Here is a 20805-nt window from a genome sequence, read left to right on the forward strand (position 1 = left end):
TAGAATACTTAATACTATTGCCAGGTTTATTTTCAACAAAAATGTCAACAGCATGCGATGAAAGTGCATCTTATGTTACCATTATTCTTACTACAGTGACTTACAGAGTAGGTTTCTGTGTAGTGGTAGCCTATCCTGTCCTCGGTGGTGGGGCTGAGAGACTTGGGGTCAGGCAGAGACTTCGGTCCAGGCTTCAGCATCCTAGGCCCATTGGAAAACCTGGATGGGTCAGTGGTCAGCCTCTTCTGCCCTTCCTCCATGGCCTTACTCGGGGAGAGGGGGGACACGGGAGAGTAAAGCACTTTGGGGGATTTGGGGGCGAGGTCTGCCTTCAGGTAGGCGCTGTAGCCCACCTCTACGGGCAAGTGGCGCCTGCGGTCTGTGTCTGTCTGGCAGCTGAGGCTGCCTCCTCTCTGAGAGTTCTCTGGGGCTGAGATGTGTTTGATGATCTCCACCTTAGTGTCCATCTGGATGCTGGGGCATTTGATGCTGCCAGAGTGGTCGGTCTGGACAGAGATCTCTGCCACAGTCTGGATGGCAATGCTGGAGACCTTAGAGCCACTGTGTTTTCCCTCGCCGCTGTGCTTGCTGGAGCGGGAGCGCCGCCGCGACCTGGTTGGCATGTCCCACTCATCCTCTTGGTCCTCCTCATCATCAGTCTGAACACTGCTGTCTACACCCCTCCCCCTGTTGTTCCTCTTCCTCCTCCCCACATACGTTCTGTCTACCGAGTCCTCATCGTCTGTCTGGACCCCACTGTCCACTATCCTCTTCCCTACCACCCCTGTACCATACCCCTGGTCACCAGGCTGCTTAGACCCTGCCGACTGTTTCCTACTGAATTGCAGCTGGTCCTGACCTCCAACCTCTCTCTGACCCTCACCGGTCACATACTGCACCCCACCTTCTAGCTGGATGACAGTGGATGAGGTGGTGGACTCATCTCTAACAGGCCAGTACTGACCGTTATCCCCCACCCCTGCATACTGTGCCTCTAGCAGGTTATCTGAGGTTCCTGTGCTACTGTAGTGCTCCTCTAGCTGGTGCTGTATCTGCACCTGGAGCTGTTGGATCTGCTCTAGCTGTTCCCTCTGCTGGTTATAGGTCTCCTGCTGTGCTACAAGGTGTGCCTGGTGCTCCTCTTCTTGTTGAACTAACAACTTCTGTTTCAGAGCCTGTAGAATAGAATAGACTAGAATAGATTAGAATAAGATTGTTGTCCAGCCAATTGTCCACCCTCTTACAGTAACAGATACATTAGCACAGGAGACATATACACACACATTCATACCTGCAGCTCCTCCAGCTCCCTCTGCACCATTATCTGCTCCTGCTCGCGGTAGCGTTGGATCTCCTGCCTCTCCCACTCCAGCTCCTCTGCCAGACACAGCTGCTTCAGCTTCTCCAGCTGCAGGAACTCCCTCTCCATCTGGTACTGAGTGATCTTGCTGTCATCCAGGCCGGGGAACATGGGCAACGAGGCCAGGGCCTCCAGAGAAGCTGCGATGGCCTCCAGGGTCTGGTCAGAGTACAGGGCAGGGAAGCCAGTCATGATGTCAGCCAGAGCGCTGGGCAGCAGGTCCTTGGGCAGGCCAGTTCCCAGGCTGATGATCTGGTTGCCAGGGTCGGTGGTGGGGATGAAGCCATAGGGGTATGGAGCTTGGGCTGGCTGCTCCTGGAGGGTGGTGGTAGGGGGTAGGGTGGTGCTGAAGATGGACCCTGGCTGGGTGGTAATGGCATATGTAGAAGGAACAGGGGCTGCTATGGAGGAGTATACCATTCCGTCTGAGGATCTAAGGACACTATAAGCAGGGACCTGGGAATATGGAGCAGTGGATATCCCAGTGTAGGCCCCAGCAGCTTTACTAGTGTAGTCTAGAGCTTCACCTGTCATGACGGGTCCAGAAATGTAGGTTTAAGTCAATGAGTAAAACATCATTATGTATTGTATATACATGTTCTGTACAAAATAAAGGCCATGCAGATTTGATTTGGGGAGATCATAGCACTAAGCATGCAAGCATCTCCAGTCTGTCCAGCTAGCACGATGCAAAGCCAAAATATCGTGGGAGAACACGCAGGCATACGCATGCATCTGTGTAAAAAGAAAGAAAAGACAAAAGGAACAGAACATTGATGGAAATCTAGATCATTTCATGAATCATGCAAAAGTACAGTAAATGCTCATTTAAATCATAATGGAAAACAATGATAACTGAAATAATTTTACATTCAGAAATCAAATTCAAGCAGGTAAAAAAGGAACACACCAACCTGCGGATATATTACCAGCTGTCAGGTCTACCGCACTGTCCAAGACTTTATAGTCATATTCGGTCTTTCCATTACAGAGGAAGAGTCCTGCATCAGCCAGATTGGTCTCAGACAAGGCCTTGCCGTTCAAGACCTTGATTCCATAGACCCCAGCATGAGCATACTGGTAGTGGTCATCTCTGTAGCCGAAGTGGTTGTCAGGCTGGGTAATAACTGGTGGCTGGGTCCTACAGTTCCCTGTGAAGGGTAGCTTGTAGATGACGTCACAGCACACATTTTTCCCAGCTGTCAGATCTATGGGCGTCCCATCATCCTCTACAACCGTGGTCACCACACCGGGGCTGGTGCCGGACAGAGCCACCATGGCCCTAAGGGGTCTGGAGGTGGACAGGTCCACGGCCCCAGCCAGCTCTGAGAGCACGGTTCCCCCATTGCTGACAGCTGGGGCCATGGTCACTGGAAGCCTGCTATCTACTGGGGAGGCTCCATAGGACAGGTTAATTGGTGTCTCTGTGTCTCTGGCTATCACCGTGCTGACGATAGGTGGACAGTCTACACGCCTATACACTATCTGTGCCAGAGGCTCGAATGGTTTGTATGTGGTAAGAGGGAGAGGCATGGAGGCAACATAACCCTGCAGATCTAAAGGCTTTTCTTCTGGCTCGCTGGTGTAGGAGGCAATGGTGGCTGAACAGGTGACAATAGTGATGCTATCAGTGACAACAGCCAATGTGGTGGAAGGGGTGATCTCAGCACTCAGGTTCACTATCTCTGGCTGCACTGCCGTATGTCGGCCACTGGAGTTGCTACAGACAGACTGGCGACTCGATTCCTGAGGCGTCAAGTCCATCCCTGAATCGGTCATCTTTACACCGACCTTAATGGTGCGGAGGTCAATGGCATCACCGGAGTAGATCTTCCCGTTCTGTTTGGTAGAGGGCTGGACTTTAGACAGGTCTGGCTGGATAAGGATGGTCAATGCGTCTGACGCAGGAGCCTGGGGCAGCCTCTCATGAACCACAGACACAGTGGTTCTCTGAACCTCGGTGGTGACCACCTGAGTGACCAAGCTGGGCAGTCTCTCTGGGGGCTGGGCTGAGGTGGAGATAGAGGAGGAGTACACGTGGCTCAGGCTGGACACCACCTTCTCAGGCCCACGGATTTCCTGGCTCTCTATCGACTCCTGGTGGAACTTCCTGGTGATGGTGACTGGAGCCACGGGGACAGTCTGGGGAACCTCCTGGCCAGAGGGAACTGACATTCTGCTGGTGTAGGCTTCAGTTGTAATGACCTCCAGGGGGGTCTCATACTCTGATGAGTAACTCAGGACCTCTGATACTGCCTGTGGTGGTTGCACTGCTGAGGGGATGGATTCTCTCCTGTATTGAACTTGGGCAGCATATGCCTCTAGAGGTACCTCTGCTTCTGCAGGCATTGTGATAACCTGGGCCATAGTTAGAAGCTGCTGCATGGTTATAGACTCTCTTTTTGTAGTGGAAATAGCCTCAGTTGTAACCACCTGGGTGGGTGTTTCATACTCCGATGGGTAAGTCATTACTTCAGCAAATGTGTATGGTTGTTGTGCTACAGAGGATGTGGATGTCCTTCTAGTGGTAGTGGCCTCAGTTGTTATAACCTCCGTAGGCATTTCATACTCTGAAGGAAAAGTCACTCCTTCAGACACTCCTTGTGGTTGTGGTGCAGATGATCGTATTGATGGTGTGTCCTGCTGTAATGGCATTACCTCTGCCATGGTTTGTGGTTGCTGCATTTCCAATGGTATTGATGCTCTTCTAAAGACAGCCTCAGTTGAAACCACCTCTATCAGAGATGGTGACTGATGCATGGTTGAGGGTGTAGCTTCTACACGGGTTTGGGTGGCCATAGCTCCCGTTGGTATTTCCTGATGTAATGGCATTACCTCTGCCATGGTTTGTGGTTGCAGCATTTCTGATGGTGTTGTTGCTCTTCCAGACATGGCCTCAATTGAAATGACCTCTGAAGGTATGTCCAGCTCTGCTGGTAAAGCCATTACTTCAGCCACATATTGTGGCTGCTGAGGTACAGCAGGTATTGATGCCCTTCTACCAGAGGCTTGAGTTGCAGACACTTCTACAGGAACCCGTGGCTCTGATGGCATCGTCATAACCACAGACACTGTCTGCGGTGGCTTGGCTGTTGGAGGTTTATACGGTTTCTTGATTGGAGCTGGGACATTGTGTACCTGAATAGGCATCTCAGACCCAGCTGAAACTGTCACCACCTCAGCCATACCGTATGGAGGCTGCATATCTGATGGTATGGAAGGCTGTCTTGCTGTTGCTAGAACAGAGACTCCCTCTAGGGGTGCTGCTACTTCGACTGGTCCTATTGCTGCTGGTGGTGGTGGCTGCCTCAATGAGGGAACTGATGCTCTCCTGACATTGTACTGGGCTGAGAAGGCCTCAATGGGTGACAGCTGTTCTGACGGTGTGGTCCTAACCCCCGGGCCTGTCTGCTTAGAGGGGAGGATGGACCCTCTTCTGATTGGGGCTTGGACAGTGATTCCCTCTGTGGGTGTGCCAGGCTCTGAGGGCAGAGTTATCACAACATACGTCTCCAGACACTTGGCGTTCCTTGGAGAAAGAGGGGACCTGGGTGAGGTAGCACTCATCTTGGATTCCACTGGGGTGGTCAGACTCAGAGACAGGGCATTGGGAGGTTCTCTGGTCCTGGGCAGTGTTGTGGCTGTGAATGGCTCTGCTGAGCTGGCTTCTGGAACCACTTCTCTGGTCGTGGGAAGTGTGTGGCTGGCAGTGGGATACACTGGAGGTTTGACACTCTCCCCTGGTCGGTGGCTGAACACCAGCCCTGCAGGGATGGACACAGGCTTGGGGGGGACTGGAGGGGGTGCAGGGGGTGCAGGGGCCTTGTGTACTGGACTGGGGTCTGGGGTTGTTACAGTTGCCTGTGCCATTGTCAAAGCAGCTGAGACTGGCACTGATGTTGGGACTGAAGGTGGGATGGAAATGTAAGGCTTTTTGGGATAAACAGCTGGCTTTAGTAAGGTGGCAGGGGGTGGTGGAGGAGGCAAAGGAGGTGTTGGGGTATCTGCCAAAGGTATATATGTGTCTGAGCTGTGTACAGCAGGAACAGAGGGAGCAGTATAGAAAGGATCAACACTGACAACCACAGGCCTTGCTGCTATCTGACTACTGCCATCAACCACAGCAGAGGTGGTAGTTATTGCAACTGAGTTTGCCACAAGGTCTTGGGTTGTCTGGCTGAGGACTGACATGTTCTCCACATTGGGAACTATGATGACCACATGCCCCTGTCTGGTTGGGGTCATCATAACCTGAAAGCCAGCAACACCTTCTGGCCGGACATCCTCCACTAGCGACTGTACATTCACCACCACAGGCAGAGCTGCTCCCATGGCTATTGTGGTAGTCACGGTCGGAGAGACATTATGGATGGCCCTGATAGAGGTAGGCTCTGCTGAGGTTTGGGGCAGGGAGACAGATGTAGACCTAGGTGGAGGAGGAGGTGGGGCTTTTTTGGTGGAGGCTTGTCTCTGAATTCGGCGTGTCCCTATGGCTGGGACTACTACTGGGGTTGGAGGTGGGGCAGCAGTCTGGACAGGGACTGAATGCACCACTGTAGCCTGGGCAGGAGCTGAGGATGTCACAGGTAGTGGGGCTTGGGGTGAAACTGAAGAGGTGATGGTAACCAGGTCTGGCATTTGGACTACAACTGGAGCTGGGGCTGGAGTTGGAGCAGAGACTGTAGCCGAAGTTGACATTGCACTGGGAGCAGCTGGGACCGGAGATGTGGCTTCAGAAGGTACTGGGCTTGGTACTGGAGTTGGTGCTGTGACCTGTACAGAAGGTGGACCCTGAACAGACATCTGGGATGGAGATGTAACCAGGTCTGGCATTTGGATTACAACCGGATCAGGTATGTGCACCACCACTGAGGCAGGGACTGAGGCTTGGGGTTGAGCTAGTGGAGCAGAAGCATGGACTGTAGTTGTATCTGGTGCTGGTGCTTGGGTTGGATCTGTCACCAAATCTGGAATTGTGACCAAAACTGTGGTTGGAGAAACAGCCATAATAGGAGCAATAGAAGGAGGGGAGATAGGAGCAGGCAGCTGAGCTGCGAAGGGAGCTGCAGCTTTGGCCAGGTCTGGTGTTGGAGTGGACACTGGAGTAGAGTCAGAGGAGAGAGGACTTGGAGCTTGGAAAGAGGAGGAGGAAGTAGCATTGGAGGCTAGACTTGAGTCTGGAGTTGCTGGTGAGGTGGGAGGTGATACTGGAGAGATTGGTGATGTTGTGGTGGTTGTACTGGTGGCTAGAACTGTCTCAGGGGCAGGAGCTGGAGTAGCTTTTGCCTGGGGAACCTCACACACTAAAATTATGGGTTCAATCTCAGCTGCCTCTGTTATTGGTGTATGTTCTGAAACTGGAGGGGACTCTACCTGTTCTTTAGTCTCAGACTCATCGCTAGGGGTAATATCAGAGGACACTCCCACTCCATACTCCTCTATTATACTATCATCCGTCTCATCCTCTCCAGAGGAACACTGGGTGATCTTCAAATCCGGTATGGGGAAAAGAGCCCTCCTCATAGTCATATCCTGAGGAACTGTTGGCTTGGCAACGTATACCTCGGGCCGTTTAGGAGGTTCAGAGGGTCGTGGTGGAGCAGGACGTTTCTTCCTCTTAACGTAGGTAGAATCCGCATCTAACATAGGCTTTTCTCCCTCTGCCTCACCAACTTTGCAGCTCTCAGCTGCAGCACTGGATGGTGCAGTCACATGTATTTCAGGAGTTGGAGTGTCCATCGCTGTCTGAGCCCTCTGAAACTCCTGCTCTATCAACATCAGTTCCTTCTTCTTCAGCATCATCTCCTCATACAACTCTTCAGGAGATCTTAAACTTTTCTTCCCTGGCTCTGTAGCATGGTCTTTACTGAGCTGCTCTGGTAGGGCTGAACTAGGTTTAGCTTCAGGCTCCTCCACTAGGGACTCATAGAGGTAGTCCTCTATGGCCATGCCTCCATAGAGTGGCTCTATCTCAGGGATGGGCTCTGTCTCTCCTTTAGGAGATCTAGCTTTCTGAAGCATCTCCTCATATACATCCTCTGCATTCTTTAGTGGCTCTGCAGTACTGAACTTCTGTCCTTTTGGGACAGCTATCTTGGCCTCTGTGTGAAACGCCTCTGAATCAGACTCCATGCTAGGAGAATAGTCAGAGCCTGAGGACTTGTGAAACACTTCCATCTCTCTAGCCTGCCTCATCTCCACAGTGGGCGAGGCGTTTTCAATAGGAGACAGGTTACTGGGCGAGGTTACAGGCTTATCCCATTTCCTCTGAGTCTGTAGTTCGTCTTTATCCCTCTTGGACTTCTTGGAGCTCCTCTTCCCCTGCTGCTGGTCTGACTCCTGTTTCTCCTGCTCCCTGAGGTGATCTTCTTCCTCCCTGAGTTCCTCCTCTTCTGACGAGTCCTCGATGGTGGGAAGGGACTGGCCTGCCTGCCTGTGCTTGGCCTTGCGGTGCTGTTTCCCCTCCCCACTCCTCTTGTGGCTGGGGCTGCTGTCGCTGTCCTCCTCCAGAGAAGAGGCTGAGGTGGGGGAGGTTCCAGGGGTGAAGCTGGACACCTGGACACTGGATGACCCCTCACCTTTGGATTTGTCCTCCAGAGACTCTGTGATGCTCTCCACCTCAGCATCTCCATAATCTGTGCTCTTTGTTCTCTGTAACGTCATGTCTTTCTTAAACACAGTGGTGGTGAGCTCAGACCTATCTGCAGTGGTTTTAGCCTCAGATCCTGGAAGAGATGGTCTCCTGGCTGGGCTGTCTTCATTATCCATAATGCCTTTCTTTAGCAGAAGTTTGGATTTGCCTGATTCGTTATCCACCTCAGCCTCCTTGGTCTCCTCCTCTCTGCTCTCTTTCTCATCTTTTTCCTCCTCTGAGAGAAACATCTCCTCCTCTCCTGTCATCCCCATGATCTGCCTGCGGATGAACTCCTCCTCATCCACAGATGAGTCTGGGCTGTCTGCTTTGTAGTCCTCGCTACTGGATGAGGCTGCCGTGCTGACTGCTATCGCACTTAACCTCCGTCTCTGGACCTGGGGCGAGGGAGAGGGTTCACTCCCACTGCTCTCCTCCATCTGTACATAATTCAGACGCCTCTTCTCCACATTCACCTCTTCCTTGGAAGGCATGGCTGTGTCAGCGGTCGTGTCAATCATAGGGACATTTCTGTCTGTCTGCAACTCTTTCAGCTCTTCCTCTGAGCTGTAGGAGCCCTGTGAGATAGGAAGTATATATGGTCCATCCTGGGACTTGATACTATGGTCCTCAGTCTTGGTGTCAGCCTCAAATGGACTGGCTGGGCTGGACGGTACCTCAACTACTACCTGGTCTGCTAGGAGGGAGTCTGCAGTTGACTCTTTCTCCTCCTGAAAATGAAAAAAAAGCATCACATTAAAATGTGCTTGTCCTATGCATGGACAAATAAAAACACATGTCTCACACACTTTACTATCTGTTTTAGTTTATGGCTCCTGGAGCAAATTATATTTGTGTGAACAGTTAAGAACTATGGCAGCAATCTGTATTTGTATGGAATCACAATCTTGACTAAAGATTATAGGAATTATGTTAACAACAAACACAAACAACAATACATTGATTCAAACTGTTGAACAAATGCTTGCCTCCACAGTCTCCTTCTCAGTGAGAATCTGCTGAGGTTCAGGAAGGACATCATCCACCTTTTCAACCAATGGAGCGGCCTCTTTCTTGATAGTATCAGCTGTTGGGACTGGTTGTGGAGTTACCCTCTCAGGCACTGTGACAGGTACTGGTTTCAGTGGCTTCTCAACCTTCTCTGCTGGCTTCTCAACCTTCTCCTCTGCTGGTTTAGGTAGCTCTGCTGGTTGAGCCTTAGCCTTTGCAGTGGCTGAAGTGACAGCAATGGCAGTAGCGACTGTGGTGGGTAGAGGAGCAGGAGCAGTCATGGCCTCAGTCATTGGGACAGAGACAACAGGAGCAGCTACCACTGGAGTCTTGGGTGGTTCAGATTTAGGTGGCACTGGTTTGGGCAGCTCTTTTGTAGGAACTTCTGCCACAGAAGACTCCATTGTTGGTGCCTCTGTCTTGGCGATCTTCACCTTGAGAACTTCTGTCTTTGGAGCCTCAGCCTTTGCGACCACATTGGGAGCTTCAGCCTCAGAGACTTTCACCGTTGGCTCCAGCTCCTTTTGTGCAAGAGCAGGTGTTAGTGTAGGTGGAATGGGCTCTGACATGAGAGGAACAGCCGGGTCCTCGGTTGTGGTTGCTGCTGGAAACAGGGGCTCTGTCCTGGTGGAAATGGCTACAGGCTGTGGTGTGGGCTGGGCACCAGTCATTGTGAGTTGTGGCTGGGCCATCATCCCCTTGTTTCCCAGCTGACCCGACAGAGCTCTCTGTGTCTGGCAGTTCAGACACAGCCATTCCTTTTGTCAACACAGAGAACAACACACAGTGGTTAGTAGTCAGATCATCTATTACTTCTGTCAATAGAGGGGACAACGCACAGGTGGCAAGTGCTTATTACAGACCATGTTGGCATTATTCCAAGCCAACACATGGCTTTGTTCCAAATACAATAGAGGAAAAATAATTCACCTTCATAATATTGATTTTTGAACAGCATTCATCACCGATACAAAAGCAGCAAAATATCTTGATGTCACTACATACACATGTCTTACAGGGAATCTTATTGCTATTTACATGAAATCACTCAACATCAGCATTGACCTTTTGTTCCATTTATTTTGGGCCAGTTGAGAAGAAAAGCATTATCAGTAAACTCTGCCTAGAGCAGAGCGCCAGTGGTGTACTATCCCGCCAGTGGTGTACTATCCCGCCAGTGGTGTACTATCCCGCCAGTGGTGTACTATCCCGCCAGTGGTGTACTATCCCGCCAGTGGTGTACTATCCCGCCAGTGGTGTACTATCCCGCCAGTGGTGTACTATCCCGCCAGTGGTGTACTATCCCGCCAGTGGTGTACTATCCCGCCAGTGGTGTACTATCCTGCCAGTGGTGTACTATCCCGCCAGTGGTGTACTATCCCGCCAGTGGTGTACTATCCCGCCAGTGGTGTACTATCCCGCCAGTGGTGTACTATCCCGCCAGTGGTGTACTATCCTGCCAGTGGTGTACTATCCCGCCAGTGGTGTACTATCCTGCCAGTGGTGTACTATCCCGCCAGTGGTGTACTATCCCGCCAGTGGTGTACTATCCCGCCAGTGGTGTACTATCCTGCCAGTGGTGTACTATCCTGCCAGTGGTGTACTATCCCGCCAGTGGTGTACTATCCCGCCAGTGGTGTACTATCCCGCCAGTGGTGTACTATTCAATCACCATGTGTGTGTGAGATATTAGGATATACCATACGCTTGCACAGATATACCCACATGCACACACAACACTTAAATAATACTTATAAACACACGCTATACTGTACACATTAGTGTATGTATTCAAAGATGTATATATTTGCAGGAATAAAGATAGCTAACTGCACACACCCAAATGCACGCATGCAACATTTGTTTAGCTACATAAGCCTGTAGTTGGATCCAATTTTGATTGTGTGTTTTTCTCCATTGCCTTTTGATGAGGACGATTCAGTGTGCTTCCTAGATCATGACTCGTTGAAGAATATGTACTGCTTGTTGAAGAAAGTCAATGGTGACACACACACACTTTCTCAAGGGGATTAGTGCTGGCTCAGAGACCAGTGACGTATATTAATCATATTTCATGGGGATGTCACGTGCTGATGGGAGCTTTAGCGAGTGATGTAACCCACCTTCTGTCATGGCCAAGCTTAGGCAATGTGGTACAAACCACACCCAGATGTGCCAGGGATCCCGTGTGTGTTCCCAGAAACAAGCCCAAAATACCTCCACTCCACGCCTTTGCCGTGTGAACATTTGTGGTCAGGGGTCAGAACTAACAAAAAAGCCTTTGCTACATAGCCTAATGCTTAGAATAGACACAAAACAGTCAAATATCTCCACATGCACTCGGATTTCCAATATCTTTAGAAAGGGTTTATAAGTGTTTCCATAACATCTCTCAACAGGGGTGACAACGTGATTTAATACTTCAGAAAGCATATGGTCACAGTGCAAGATCAGCACAGAATAAAAAATAAGTTCATTATAATAGCAGCAGATCTATTAGCTGCTTTTGTCAGATACTGAAATAGAAATGCTCTCTTTCTGACCTCACATTGAGGCCAGCTTCACTGCAAGACAATAGCTCAGGTGTACTGCACCATCAAACACCACCCACCGCTTGGCTATACTGAAACCACACAAAATAAAAGTATATTTAAAAAAGCACCCACGGTAAATGGAATTCCCATTTCGTTACACTGAGAATGTAGGCTAACTGTTTCATGTTCCCTGTTATTTGTCATGTCTACTCCCGCTCCTCCTCTCTGGCACTCAATGTCAACACATGTCCCCATCGTTACGCGCACCTGTGCTTCACGAGACTCACCTGGACTCCATCACCTTCCTGATTACCTCACATATATCTGTCACTCCCTTTGGTGCATTCCCCAGGCTTTATTGATTCAGTTTTGGTTCATGTTTCATTTTTAAAATTAAATTCACTCCCTGTACTTGCTTCCTGACTTCCAGCGTACACGTTACATTATTGTTCCTATGATTACTGTATAGTTGATTTTATGTATGCTTGTAGTTGGCTATAGAAATCCCCATCAACCGAGGAGGGGTCACCATTTATAGTTGGATGGAAATGATCCAACCATTATGTTGAATATGTAATAAACTACATTCATTAAACTGACTCCATTATTTTGTGAATAAATACAACAGGCCCTGTGAGTCTCTAGAGGATCTAGTCAAGGTAGCGAGCCTTGCGTCACCACTTAGTATGACTGTAATGAACATGTGTCTAACTTGCACTGCTCTGCAATTATTAAGAGACTAGATACAAATAGCTAATCCTGGCGACCAATGTTCTAGCATTCATTTATTTAGGCAAGTAGATCAGGGATGACAAGGTGGAACCCAAGCATATGTTATGTGTATAGTGTAATGAACAATTACCAATAGACCTACTAAATGATAAGCATATAGTCAATCAAACAATTACTCCGCATAATATTTCACTCCGAACACTGCAGCATAAGCAAACACCTTCCTCCACTATTCTTTGGTCTGCGATGAGGCTAAAATACCGTCAAGTTTCCCGGGGAAGCTGTGAAGCATGGGGAAGCTGTGAAGCATGGGGAAGCTGTGAAGCATGGGGAAGCTGTGAAGCATGGGGAAGCTGTGAAGCATGGGGAAGCTGTGAAGCATGGGGAAGCTGTGAAGCATGGGGAAGCTGTGAAGCATGGGGAAGCTGTGAAGCATGGGGAAGCTGTGAAACGAGCTGTAGCCTTTTGTGTATAGGCTGTAGCCTATAACGTTTCAACAATCATCAGTTGATTCAGGAAATCATTTTCAGCATCACAGTAAAGTGAACAGCTGTTGTGATAGCAAGGTTTTCTAGAATGTTTTGATGTTTCATACGTTTCGAAAAGGATAATCAAAACTATACATGGTGAAAATGTAGGCCTATAGCATTTTTTAAAATAGGTTCAAAAACTTGTAATTCATTTTATTCAATGGCTTCACCTGAGAGTCCTTGCCAGCCAGGGTAGGACAGCACTTTACAATATTCAAATGTTAGTCTTGTGAATCTCTCATTTATAGTTTTTGATTGAAAATGGGAACAATGGGAGCGATGAAAGGTGAAAATGATTTGAATGTGAGTGTCCAGGCAGGGCAGCATTTTACAACATTCAAATGTTATAGTGTTGTGAATCTCTATGCATATTTGTTATATTTCAAATGGGAACTATGGGAGAAATGGACAAATACTGATTTCCAAACTCAATGGACTACATTCTTATTCATATTATCAAAACATTAGATATTTAAGGGGTATGAACCAGGGACCCTCTGCACAAATCAACAACAGTCACCCTCGAAGCATTGTTATCTAGCGATGGGTAACGATGCTCCGTGGGAGGCAGATGTTGATGTGTGCAGAGGGTCTCTAGTTCGAGCCCAGGTCGGGTCGAGGAGAGGGACGGAAGCTATACTGTTACATTGATGCTGCTGACCTGGATCACTGGTTGCTACGGAAAAGGAGGAGGTCAAAAGGGGGGTGAGTGTAACCGATGTGAAATGGCTAGCTCGTTAGCAGGGTGCGCCCTAATAGTGTTTCAATTGGTGATGTCACTCGCTTTGAGACCTTGAAGTAGCCGTGGCTTTTGTGGAACGATAAGTAACACTGCTTCGTGGGAGGCAGTTGTAGATGTGTCTGGTTTGAGCCCAGGTAGGGGAGAGGAGAGGGGCGGAAGCAACACTGTTTCATACAGATTAAAAATATTCAAAAAAATGCATCCAGTTTGCAATAAAGCACTAAAGTAAAAAAGCAAAAAATGTGGCAAAGAAATGTCATTTTTGTCCTGAAGTCAAAGTGTTATGTTTGGGGCAAATCTAACACAACACATCACTGAGTACCACTCTTCATCTTTTCAAGCATAGGGGTGGCTGGATCATGTTATGGATAAGCTATTCCTTGGCAAGGACTAGGGAGTTTTTTGGGGGATAAAAATAAACGGAATATAGCTAAGCACAGGCAAAATCCTAGAGGAAAACCTGGTTCAGTCTGCTTTCCAACAGATGCCTTCAGCAGGACAATATATACTCTCGAGTTGCTTACCAATACAACATTGAATGTTCCTGACTGGCCAAGTTACAGTTTTGACTTAAATGGGCTTGAAAATGGCTGTCTAGCAATGATTAACAACCAACTTGGCAGAGCTTGAATCATTTTGAAAAGTCATCGCCGCCAAAGGTGATTCTAACGTATTGACTCAGGGTGTTGAATATTTATCTAAACAAGATACATTCATATTTTTCAAAATTGTTTTACAAATGTTAGAATTTTAGTTTAGAGTAGTTTTTGTAGATCGTTGAAAAAAAAGGACAATTATATTCAGTATAATTCCACTTTGTAACAATACAAAATGTGGAAAAAGTAAAGGGGTGTGAATACTTTCTGAAGGCCCTGTAGCTCCTTCCACCAGCCTCCGCTGCCAGGTAGTCTACCCCGGTTGTAAAGTGGATTAATGTGCTTCATTTAAAAAATTGAGCAATTAATATAGCAGCAATACGATAGTTGACTTCAGAAGAGTTACAGGGTGTGCTGAGAGGTGATGTCCCATCCTCCCAGGCATTTGGCATGGTTCAGGAGTAGATAGGGTCAAAGTAGTGATATGGAGTAGTGGGGTTTAATGAGTGTAGGTGGCAGCTGCAGAGAAGTACCCGGGTGTACAATCATTTACTGCAGAAGAGCTAATAGGGTGATGATTTTAATTTATATCAAATAGTGGTATATAGCTGTAGGGTTAAATGGTGGTATATAGGTGTAGGGTTAGTTGGTGGTGCAAGTTTTTCCTTTTAGGAACAGGAACAATGAAGATAATTTAATGTTGGTAGGTAGTGACTGGCCTCACATTTTATTACAGTAGGTGGCGGTGTATAGACCTTTAAGTTTGATTTCATCTGCCAACCCAATCCTAAAGAAGAAGAAATATAGGAGCATGAGAAATCTGGGATCCTCTTTTAAATAGTGGCAAGTCTGTTTTCACACACAATTGCGCAATGACTGGGCTCATAAGAACACATGTTTTACTAATCTCTGTAGGCTATGGGCTCTCCAACCCTGTTCCAGGGGTTCTACAAATCTTATAAAAACATATAGGCCTATGGGCTAGGCTATATGATACATGCAACTATGGTTTGAAAAAGTGTGCACATGCTGGGCATCATTGCCAAGTGATCATACTCTGACCCTTCAGACTATTCTCAATTTAATCTTGTTTTATCTATACAGTACACTAAATAATATATGTATGAAATTAGTTTAGAATGGGCCATTATCATGCACCTTATCATGCACCTGTCATCCGTATGCACTTGAATACCGAATTGAGGATGCTTTTCCATAGGTTGAAGTTCATGCCAGGCAGGTAAGCTACTCCAGTTGTAAAGTGAAGCAATGTGCTATTAGGATAGTTGAGAAATAAATATAGTCCTAGCCTATAGATAGCTGATGGGAGCCTCCTCTTTTTAATAGAGGGCATCAAAACTCTGTTTTCTCACGCAATTGCATTGCAACATGGGTTTACAGAAACACTTACAAGCAACAGGTGATCATATTCTGCTCTAAATTCTAAACTCTAAATGCCAGGGGCTCTTATGAAGTGTTTAGTTTGATTTTTGGATGCATTTCCATTGATTTCAGAATGATTAGAGCAGCATTCCCCAAACTAGGGACCCCAAGGTGTGCATATTTTGTTTTTCGCCGTAACACTACGCAGCTGATTGAAATTGTCAAAGCTTGATGATTAGTTGATTATTTGAATCAGCTGTGTAGTGCTAGGGCAAAAACCAAAACGTGCACCTGAGGACCGAGTTTGGGAAACCCTAGGTTAGAAGGATAATGGAGTCCTGATTACCAGGCCATTAGCGACTGTCCATTAGCAAGTTTGGTAGGCTACTAATGACCATCAGTGGCATCAGAGCGCAGTTGTGGAGAAGCCTAGTTACCAGACTCCTTGGTCACGTGGAATTTAACTGTGGTCATGACTCATGACTGCCGATGTCGCGGTAATATGGTAACCGAAACAGGCCTACTGTAGAGTAGCATTTTTCCCTGTTCAATTAGTGGCTTGCGAAAGTATTCAGCCCCTTTGGCATTTTTACTATATTATTGCCTTACAACCTGGAATTAAAATAGATTTTTGGGGGGTTTGTATCATTTGACTTAAGTCATTCCACAGTTTGTCAATTGGATTGAGGTCTGGGCTTTGACTAGACCATTCCGAGACATTTAAATGTTACCCCTTAAAACACTTGAGTGTTGCTTTAGCAGTATGCTTACGGTCATTGTCATTTACATTTACATTTAAGTCATTTAGCAGACGCTCTTATCCAGAGCGACTTACAAATTGGTGCATTCACCTTATGACATCCAGTGGAACAGTCACTTTACAATAGTGCATCTAAATCTTAAAAGGGGGGGGGGGTGAGAAGGATTACTTATCCTATCCTAGGTATTCCTTAAAGAGGTGGGGTTTCAGGTGTCTCCGGAAGGTGGTGATTGACTCCGCTGTCCTGGCGTCGTGAGGGAGTTTGTTCCACCATTGGGGGCCAGAGCAGCGAACAGTTTTGACTGGGCTGAGCGGGAACTGTACTTCCTCAGTGGTAGGGAGGCGAGCAGGCCAGAGGTGGATGAACGCAGTGCCCTTGTTTGGGTGTAGGGCCTGATCAGAGCCTGGAGGTACTGAGGTGCCGTTCCCCTCACAGCTCCGTAGGCAAGCACCATGGTCTTGTAGCGGATGCGAGCTTCAACTGGAAGCCAGTGGAGAGAGCGGAGGAGCGGGGTGACGTGAGAGAACTTGGGAAGGTTGAACACCAGACGGGCTGCGGCGTTCTGGATGAGTTGTAGGGGTTTAATGGCACAGGCAGGGAGCCCAGCCAACAGCGAGTTGCAGTAATCCAGACGGGAGATGACAAGTGCCTGGATTAGGACCTGCGCCGCTTCCTGTGTGAGGCAGGGTCGTACTCTGCGGATGTTGTAGAGCATGAACCTACAGGAACGGGCCACCGCCTTGATGTTAGTTGAGAACGACAGGGTGTTGTCCAGGATCACGCCAAGGTTCTTAGCGCTCTGGGAGGAGGACACAATGGAGTTGTCAACCGTTGTCAACCGTGATGGCGAGATCATGGAACGGGCAGTCCTTCCTCCATCCAAGTCTCAAATCTCTGGAAGACTTGAAACAGGTTTTCCTCGCGAATTCCCTGTGTTTAGCGCCATCCATCATTCCTTCAATTCGGACCAGTTTCCCAGTCCCTGTCGATGAAAAAAATCCCCACAACATGATGCTGACACCACCAAGCTTCACTATGGGGATGGTGTTCTCGGGGTGATGAGAGATGTTGGGTTTGCACCAGACATGGTGTTTTTCTTGAAGGTCAAAACGCTCAATTTTAGTATCATCTGACCAGAGTACCTTCTTCCATATGTTTGGGGAGTCTCCCACATGCCTTTTGGCAAACACCAAAAGTGTTTTTTTATTTTTTTATTTATTATTATTATTAATTTTATTTTTTCTTTAAGCAATGGCGTTTTTCTGTCCACTCTTCCGTAAAGCCCAGCTCCGTGGAGTGTACGGCTTAAAGCAGTCCTATGGACACATACTCCAATCTCTGCTGTGTAGCTTTGCAGCTCCTTCAGGGTTATCTTTGGTCTCTTTGTTGCCTCTTTGATTAATGCCCTCGTTGCCTGGTCCGTGGGTTTTGGTGGGTGGCCCTCTCTTGGAAGGTTTGTTGTGGTGTCATATTCTGTACATTTTTTAATAATGGATGTAAAGGTGTTCCGTGGGATGTTCAAAGTTTGAGATATTATTTTATAACCCAACCCTGATCTGTATTTCTCCACAACTTTGTCCCTGACCTGTTTGGAGAGCTCCTTGGTCTTCATTGTGTCACTTGCTTGGTGGTGCCTCTTGCTTTGTGGTGTTGCAGACTCTGGGGCCTTTCAGAACAGGTGTATACAGTTGAAGTCAGAAGTTTACATACACCTTAGCCAAATAAATTTAAACTCAGTTTTTCACAATTCCTGACATTTAATCATAGCAAAGATTCCCTGTCTTAGGTCAGTTAGGCTACCACCTTATTTTAAGAATGTGAAATGTCAGAATAATAGTAAAGAGTGATTTATTTCAACTTGTATTTCTATCATCACATTCCCAGTGGGTCAGAAGTTTACATACACTCAATTAGTATTTGGTAGCAATGCATTTAAATTGTTTAACTTGGGTCAAACGTTTCGGGTAGCCTTCCACAAGCTTTCCACAATAAGTTGGGTGAATTTTGGCCCATTCCTCCTGACAGAGCTGGTGTAACTGAGTCAGGTTTCTAGGCCTCCTTGCTCGCACACACTTTTTCAGTTCTGCCTACACATTTTCTATAGGATTGATTGATGTCAGGGCTTTGTGATGGCCATGCCAATACCCTGACTTTGTTGTCCTTAAGCCATTTTGACACAACTCTGGAAGTATTCTTGGGGTCATTGTCCATTTGGAAGACCCACGTGACCAAGCTTTAACTTTCTGACTGATGTCTTGAGATGTACCCACATAATTTTCCTACCTCATGACGCCATCTATTTTGTGAAGTGCACCAGTCCCTCCTGCAGCAAAGCACCCCCACAACATGATGCTGCCACCCCGTGCTTCATGGTTGGGAAGGTTGTTCTTCAGCTTGCAAGCCTCACCCTTTTTTCTCCAAACATAACGATGGTCATTATGGCCAAACAGTTCTATTTTTGTTTCATCAGACCAGAGGACATTTCTCCAAAAAGTACGATCTTTGTCCCCATGTGCCGTCTGGCTTTTTTATGGCGGTTTTGGAGCAGTGGCTTCTTGCTTGCTGAGCTGCCTTTCAGGTTATGTCGATATAGGGCTTGTTTTACTGTGGCTAAATGGTGTTTATACTTGTGTACTATTGTTTGTACAGATGAACGTGGTACCTTCAGGTATTTGGAAATTGCTCCCAAGGATGAATCAGACTTGTGGAGGTCTACAATGTTTTGTCTGAGGTCTTGGCTGATTTCTTTTGATTTCCCCATGATGTCAAGCAAAGAGGCACAGAATTTGAAGGTAGGACTTGAAATACATCCACAGGTACACCTCTAATTGACTCAAATGATGTCAATAAGCCTATCAGAAGCTTCTAAAGCCATGACATCATTTTCTAGAATTTCATAAGCTGTTTAAAGGCACAGTCAACTTAGTGTATGTCAACTTTTGACCCACTGGAATTGTGATATAGTGAATTATAGTGAAATAATCTGTCTGTAAACAATTGTTGGAAAAATGACTTGTGTCAGTAGATCTCCTAACCGACTTGCCAAAACTATAGTTTGTTAACAAGATATTTGTGGAGTGATGGTAATGAATACTTTTGCAAGGCACTGTACCTCAGCACTGTCTTCACCCACAACATGATTGTGGGTGAAGGCGAAATCATCATGTTTATTCTTACTTGTTTTATTATGATTCCTTATTATATTTATTTTATTCCCACCATTACATCTTAGATTGAGATGTCCTTGGATTGTCAATGAAATACAACACAAGCTAATTTGCATAACTCATTAAGATGGACAAGGTTCCATGTGACAGAGCCACTTGGCAGGGTTCCTCCCTTGGAGGAAGAGGAAACAACAGCTCACTCAGAGGGCTGAGGAAAGCCTCTGTGTACCTTGAACAGCATATCTAGAGTACCCTGTCCCCTAGTCCCTTTCCTCTCTACACTACCCTGTCCCCCCAGTGCCTTTCCTCTCTACACTAACCTGTCCCCTAGTCCCTTTCCTCTCTACACTACCCTGTCCCCACAGTCCCTTTCCTCTCTACACTACCCTGTCCCCCCAGTGCCTTTCCTCTCTACACTAACCTGTCCCCCAGTCCCTTTCCTCTCTACACTAACCTGTCCCCACAGTCCCTTTCCTCTCTACACTACCCTGTCCCCCCAGTCCCTTTCCTCTCTACACTACCCTGTCCCCCCAGTCCCTTTCCTCTCTACACTAACCTGTCCCCAGTCCCTTTCCTCTCTACACTACCCTGTCCCCCAGTCCCTTTCCTCTCTACACTACCCTGTCCCCCCAGTCCCTTTCCTCTCTACACTAACCTGTCCCCAGTCCCTTTCCTCTCTACACTACCCTGTCCCCCAGTCCCTTTCCTCTCTACACTACCCTGTCCCCACAGTCCCTTTCCTCTCTACACTACCCTGTCCCCACAGTCCCTTTCCTCTCTACACTACCCTGTCCCCCAGTCCCTTTCCTCTCTACACTACCCTGTCCCCCAGTCCCTTTCCTCTCTACACTACCCTGTCCCCACAGTCCCTTTCCTCTCTACACTACCCTGTCCCCCCAGTCCCTTTCCTCTCTACACTAACCTGTCCCCCAGTCCCTTTCCCCTCTACACTAACCTGTCCCCCAGTCCCTTTCCTCTCTACACTACCCTGTCCCCACAGTCCCTTTCCTCTCTACACTACCCTGTCCCCACAGTCCCTTTCCTCTCTACACTACCCTGTCCCCCAGTCCCTTTCCTCTCTACACTACCCTGTCCCCCAGTCCCTTTCCTCTCTACACTACCCTGTCCCCACAGTCCCTTTCCTCTCTACACTACCCTGTCCCCCCAGTCCCTTTCCTCTCTACACTAACCTGTCCCCCAGTCCCTTTCCCCTCTACACTAACCTGTCCCCCAGTCCCTTTCCTCTCTACACTACCCTGTCCCCACAGTCCCTTTCCTCTCTACACTACCCTGTCCCCCAGTCCCTTTCCTCTCTACACTAACCTGTCCCCCAGTCCCTTTCCTCTCTACACTAACCT

The 20805-nt window shown here is 47.7% G+C and overlaps 1 protein-coding gene across 4 annotated transcripts in view; it reads right to left on the bottom strand.

Moving 5' to 3' along the window:
- The window catches only part of pclob (piccolo presynaptic cytomatrix protein b), a 113242-nt gene that overhangs the window by 53988 nt on the left and 38449 nt on the right, over positions 1-20805 (bottom strand). For all 4 annotated transcript variants that reach the window (XM_052474898.1, XM_052474897.1, XM_052474896.1 and 1 more), the window contains exons 9-12: positions 8981-9760; positions 2275-8722; positions 1292-1887; positions 105-1175 (exon numbers count right to left, since the gene is read on the bottom strand). In XM_052474898.1, the coding sequence (XP_052330858.1) occupies positions 105-1175; positions 1292-1887; positions 2275-8722; positions 8981-9760 (8895 nt within the window). The remainder of the gene's footprint in view (positions 1-104; positions 1176-1291; positions 1888-2274; positions 8723-8980; positions 9761-20805) is intronic.

The sequence above is a fragment of the Oncorhynchus keta genome, chromosome 22, assembly GCF_023373465.1.
Source record: "Oncorhynchus keta strain PuntledgeMale-10-30-2019 chromosome 22, Oket_V2, whole genome shotgun sequence".
In the NCBI taxonomy this organism is placed as follows: domain Eukaryota; kingdom Metazoa; phylum Chordata; class Actinopteri; order Salmoniformes; family Salmonidae; genus Oncorhynchus; species Oncorhynchus keta.